Raw genomic sequence first — 5,828 nt, 5'->3', positions numbered from 1 at the left:
TCCCTCTCACTTCACACTGTTCTGCAGGGTGCCCCTGCTCCTTGGTCCTCTAAGGGAGAGGATCTTCCAGAACTCATCTCCAGGAGCCGGGCTGGGGTACAGCGGCTTCCAGCGCAGGTAGCCCCTCCCACAGTGCCCGTCCCCTACTGCCCACCTGCTCATGCTCCGGTGCTGGCATGCAGTCTCCCTGTGTCTCCAGCAGTTACCATCCCTCAGGACTCCCAGGGGCCCTGGCCTGGCTTCCACCAAGACAGTGCTGAGTCCACGGAGCCTGCGTGTTGCTGAGGGAGCAGCCCCCAAAGAGAAAATGTGTGTGTTAGCATGTGTGTGTGTGACATGAACTTGTGCAAAAACCATTGCACAGTCTCCTCTCGAGTTCAGCTGCTGAGGAAGGAGGAGGAGACAGGAGAGCTGTGGGTGTCCACCACCAGCTATTCTTAAATCCTGCCAGGGCAGGGAGGGTCAGTGTGGTTCGACTGGTCCCTCAGGGGTGCAGAGAGGACTCTTCCTGTTCCCTTGCAGCTGAGGGACGATGGCCAAGCTCTGGCAGGCCCTGCGGCTCCGGCTGGCCATTCTGTTGACTCTGATGACCCTCACCTACCAAGCAAGGAAGAAAACCTTTCTAAGTGTCCACGAAGTGACCGCAACAGAGGACTACGCAAAGGACAGCTTGCAGTGGATCACTGACCAGTATAACAAGGAAAGTGATGACAAGTACCACTTCAGGATCTTCCGAGTCCTGAAAATCCAGAAGCGGGTGAGTGTATGACGTCCCGCCTTTCCCCAGGCCCGATGTGCCTACATCGGGTGACCACTGGTGTCAGGAAAAGTCCCACTCAAGGGAAATTCAGCCTCGCTTAGTTAGAAGTGAGCATTTCAACAGAAGCATAAATTCACTAGGGGGAATGAAGTTAAGGCACTTACATGAAACCCAGGACCAGCAGTCCTCAGCACTTTACATCCCAAGGACCAAATCTGCCTGCCGCCCACTTTTGTAAGTCATGTTCTTGTGACCCAGCCATGCGCGTGCGTGTGCTTGTCTGCCTCTGCTTACTCTGCCATGCTTATGCTGAACTGAGTAGTTGCAGCAGAGACCGCATGACCAACAACACCTAAAATGTTTACCAGGCAGCCCTTCACGGGAAAAGTTTACAGACCCCTGTCCAGAACCACTAGCGACGCTTTGCGTTATCCTAGGGGTGGATTTGCCCATGGGAAAAGATTGTGTTTCTGATAGTTTCTGGTGAATTCTCTTTGAATGACAAAAACAATCACGAGTCAAAAAGAAAGGGGAGAGAGGAGCCCGCTAATCCGCCCAGGACCAGGTCCTTGCCCTTGGATTTGGAGGGTAACGGAGCTCACACGCACAGAAACCACAGAGAGGGCAGAAGGAGTCAGGCTGTGCCTCCCCACCCCCTGCCACCCACAGATAACGGACCACATGGAGTATCACCTGAATGTGGAAATGCAGCGGACCACCTGCCAAAAGCCAGAGACCACGAACTGTGTCCCCCAGGAAGGGGAGCTTTACAAGGTACTGGGTAAAAGCACTTTAACTGAGATGGAAGTCCTTTTCAGTGAGGTTTTTCTGTGGCTTTAGGAAGAATTAATGGGGATTTATTCAAGCTGGCTTGAAAACAATGCAGGGCTAACATCTCCTTTCTCAGAGAGGATAAAGCGAAGGGGGAGATGGCCAGGGTGCTGCTCCTTTGTTGCTGGAGGGACTGTGAGGAGGCTGAAAAGGTCCAGAGATTGGAGTTGAGGTGGCCAAGCTGCAGGGGTACACCCTGGGTGAAGGGGGCAGATAATTATTAACAGATGAGCAGCCGATGGGCGGGACCTGGCAGGTGCTCTGGCTGAATACCTGAGCGCCAGCATGACAAGGCCGCGCAGGTGTGGGCTCCTGCCTCTCTCATTTCATCCAGTAGGAGAGGATGAGGAAACAAGTTCAGAAATGATCCCACTGGTGGGTGAGGGTGGGCGAGGGGGACAGACTTACGCATGTGCTCTGCTGAGAAGCCACCGTCCCCGAAGGCAGCTCCAGCTCCCACGGGCTTTTTTCCCACCCGGCACTGGCCCATCCGTGGGACGGTAAGCAGACCCCAACCCACACCTCCACCACCGCAGTGTGCATGGGCAGAGTGGTCCCTGCATGCAAAGCGGCCTTGAAGATTGCCAATCCTACATGCCCCGCAGATCTCTTGACTTTACCCAAACAAATGGACACAAGGATGCCTGGGTGTCCCACTCTGCCTGACATGATCCTGATCGATGCCTGACTTCTCAGTGCAGTCACTGATAGCAACCCCGTTCGGTTGATAAATTATATGATCATCTTAGTTATAATGGCCTGGGTGTTCTCAATACAGAAATGTGTCCCGCCCTGGGCTCCCTCTGTGCTTTCTACATGTATAATTCTTCAAGATCTAACAACCTAGACTTTTTGTTTTTTTTCCTGGTGAAGATTGCGAAATCTGCAAAAAGAATAACTGAAGATAACAGTAAAGTAAAAAGAAAGACAATTTTTGACTTGAGAGATTGAATTAGTGGAGTGGGTATTCTGAATTTTATGTTAAAAGTAAACACTAAAGCCTAGCACCCCCGCCCCAGGCTTTCAGATGAAGAGCAGGAAAACAAAATTACACTAAGGGATTATAATTAATAACAGGCAAAATATGTTTAAAGTGTATTTTTTATTATGGGAGAAGGAAACAAAAAAGAAAAGAGAAATTTGGGGGAAAATAGAGATAAGTGAAGGAGAGAGATGATGCGATGGACAGATGGATAAAGAAATGAAGTGAAGGTACAGGCACTGAGTGAGAGGAAGCAATGTCAGGAAGTAAAGATGGATGGGTGGATGGAAGGAGGAATAAACAGAAGAATGAATGGAGTTGGATGAGGCATGAGTGGAAGGATGGATGGATGGGTGGACAGATGGGTAAATGGATGCATGCATGGATGGATAGAAGGATAAATGGGTGGACAAATGGATGGATGGACATATGGGTAGATGAATGGAGGAATAAATAGATGATTGGAAGAATGGACGGATGAATAAATGGAGCCAAGAGAGGTCAAGTAAGGGAAGAAGTGAAGTTTAAAAAAATGAGCACAAATAAAGAGGGAAAAAAGAATCAACAGTACCCGTGGTGAATATAGGCTGCGCAGACACTTTCTTTCTAAATATCTGGTTTGTTATTATTTTTATTTCAGCCACTTGATAGTCACATTGCTGAGATCATTCCAGAAAATGTCCTTCCTTCTGTCTGTGGTCAGATGGGATTGTAGGGGTGGAGAGATGGTGACCTTTTCTCCTTCTTCATGTTTTATACACTCTTTCTTCTCCTTCTAAATCTCACCTTGCACCTTTTAAAATGTGGCCTTTCTTTCTTGTTTCAGCAAGTCAACTGCTTCTTCTCAGTGTTTGCTAACCCCTGGTTTGAACAGTACAAAATTTTGAACAAAAACTGCAGCAGTGACTAGGCATCCTGGAGCACACGCCTGAGGCCACCGCATGTCAGAGAATCCTGCAATGAGCAACAATCCTTAATGTAGGCAATAAATGTCTGTCAACATATTCTCTTAAGATTGTGATTCCAGGCCGGGCGCGGTGGCTCAAGCCTATAATCCCAGCACTTTGGGAGGCCGAGCCGGGTGGATCACGAGGTCGAGAGATCGAGACCATCCTGGTCAACATGGTGAAACCCCGTCTCTACTAAAAATACAAAAAATCAGCTGGGCATGGTGGCGTGTGCCTGTGATCCCAGCTACTCAGGAGGCCGAGGCAGGAGAATTGCCTGAACCCAGGAGGCGGAGGTTGTGGTGAGCCGAGATCGCGCCATTGTACTCCAGCCTGGGTAACATGAGTGAAACTCCGTCTCAAAAAAAAAAAAAAAAAAAGATTGTGATTCCACTTTTTTTTTCTTTTTCCTTGTATCCAAATTCTTCAGTTCATAGTAATAATCTGAAGGTCTGCTGGGCTAGGGCAGTTTTAGGGTCCAAATGAGGTGACATGCATTATTTCTGGCCTCATCGCCTGTATCTTCATGATAGCAGAACTTCAATTTCATGATCATATCAGGTAAGATTTTGAGATTCTTTAGATTTTAAAATAGTATGGAGAAAATGAGAAACAGAATAGGGAGAGGCAAGAAGCCAAGGCACTGAACAGCCAAGAGATATTTGCAAGTAAGGCCTGTGATGACACCACTGAGGGGCCCAATGAAGATCACCCTTTCCTTGCCTAAAGGGTGAAACAAGACGAAATCACACAAGGAACTAAGAAAGACAAGGCCTTTGCTACTGATACAATAACCAGGTTGAGAGATGTGCTTTATTTTTGCAGGCAAGTGCGCTTTCTAATTGCAAACTCCAGAAGTAGACTTCCGCCCCCTTGCACGAGCCACATTGGACCAAACTAGGTCTGTCCATGAACAAATTCCTCTCCTGGAGGAGCAAAGGAAAATATGTGCCCGTGTGAAGGAGGCAGACCTGGTGACAATGCCCAGTTCATTCTTCCCAAGCAGACCAGTCAGGTTAATCCCAGCAGGAGAGGAAATCCCGAGGGCAGGGAGAAGCCAGGAGTGCTCTGTTCAGGGGGCTTTTTCTCCACAGAGGGCACAGCAGCTGTGGGAGGAAGCAGCCCCCAACTCCGCAGCCTGATTCAAGATCTTAGATGATGTGGCCGGGCTCACCCGACTCTTCTTCTTCCTCCATGTGGTCTCAGGGAGGCTGCCAGCAGCTCAGTGGATCAGGTGTGTCCTCATTCACATCCAGTAAGAAAGGGAGAAAGTCTTGTTCCCAGGAGCTCAAACAAAAGCCTTGGGTTTAATATCACGGGCAAGGTCTTCTAGGGACACCATAGCCAACACACACACACACACACACACACGCCATCCATCTCCCTGTGGGGACAGGGAGTTGGGGCATTTATCCAACAGTTCCAGTCAGTGTTGGCTCTGAGGGGACAGGGATTCTCTAGTACTGGGGGCCTGTGGCAGCTCCAGGGCAGAGTAAGCAACAGAGACAGTGCACAGATAAAGGGGCACAGAGGCTGGCATCTGGAAGTTGAACTGGCACGCACAGAAAGTGCAAGACCTGAGAGATTTCTGGGCAGAGCACCGACAGGAGAGCTCTTTCATGTGTGAACTATGCACCGAGGTGCACGGCAGCCACACCCACTCTCCCCAAGATGGTGTCTTTGAAACAATAAATAGCTTTTTGGCTTTTACTCTCCTTACTGAAGTACTGGAACGTCGTGTTTCAGGCGAAGCCCGGGGGGGGTTCCCTCTGCCAGCTGCCTGGGGTGGTGCTAACCTACAATGTCTCCATTTTTAACTGAGAATAACGGTACCTACTCCTTGAGGCAGTTGTAAAGATGGATGATGATCATGCATGTAAATTGCTTACCACAGTGCCTAACGCGAAGCAGGCATTCAAATAAATAGCAGCCATTAGCAGGCATGCCGGCAGTGGCAGTGGTGGTAATTTAATACTAGTCAACATTCAACACTTCTCTGACATTTTTGGCTATGGTGCCCACAAGGCAGTCATGATTATTCTTGGGGAGATTAAAAAGAGAAGGTGGAACATTTGTGCCCATTAATCTCTTGGATTTCTCAGCCAACATTGTGGGGGCTTTCTTTGAAGTTTTTTTAAAAGTTAATATATATTCACAGGAAGTTCCAAGGTCATACCGAGAAATCCCCCATGTCCTTCCTCTAGTTTCCCCCAATGGTTACATCTTATCACATCATAGAGAAATATCACAACCAGGAAGCCAGCATTGGTACTCTGCGTTTGTGTGCACATGTGTGTGTGCCCACGTG

At 48.8% G+C, this 5,828-nt stretch overlaps 1 protein-coding gene across 1 annotated transcript; it reads left to right on the top strand.

The window, feature by feature from the left end:
* The first annotated feature begins 414 nt into the window (after positions 1-414).
* On the top strand, positions 415-3,560 carry CST11 (cystatin 11). The gene is made up of 3 exons (XM_032248238.1): positions 415-757; positions 1,430-1,534; positions 3,400-3,560. Exons 1-3 carry the CDS (start codon positions 533-535, stop codon positions 3,481-3,483), a joined length of 414 nt encoding a protein of 137 aa, XP_032104129.1. The 5' UTR covers positions 415-532; the 3' UTR covers positions 3,484-3,560.
* The last annotated feature ends 2,268 nt before the right edge of the window (positions 3,561-5,828 follow it).

The sequence above is a fragment of the Sapajus apella genome, unplaced genomic scaffold (assembly GCF_009761245.1).
Source record: "Sapajus apella isolate SASKATOON/1434 unplaced genomic scaffold, GSC_monkey_1.0 scaffold65, whole genome shotgun sequence".
Lineage (NCBI taxonomy): Eukaryota > Metazoa > Chordata > Mammalia > Primates > Cebidae > Sapajus > Sapajus apella.
This window is presented reverse-complemented; position numbering and strand designations above follow the sequence as displayed.

Excerpts from the sequence above, each read along its gene's own strand:
- CST11 (XM_032248238.1), top strand. The coding sequence starts at position 533 with ATGGCCAAGCTCTGGCAGGCCCTGCGGCTCCGGCTGGCCATTCTGTTG. Across the intron at positions 758-1,429 it reads TCCTGAAAATCCAGAAGCGG|ATAACGGACCACATGGAGTA; the intron begins GTGAGTGTATGA and ends TGCCACCCACAG. Across the intron at positions 1,535-3,399 it reads AGGAAGGGGAGCTTTACAAG|CAAGTCAACTGCTTCTTCTC; the intron begins GTACTGGGTAAA and ends TTCTTGTTTCAG.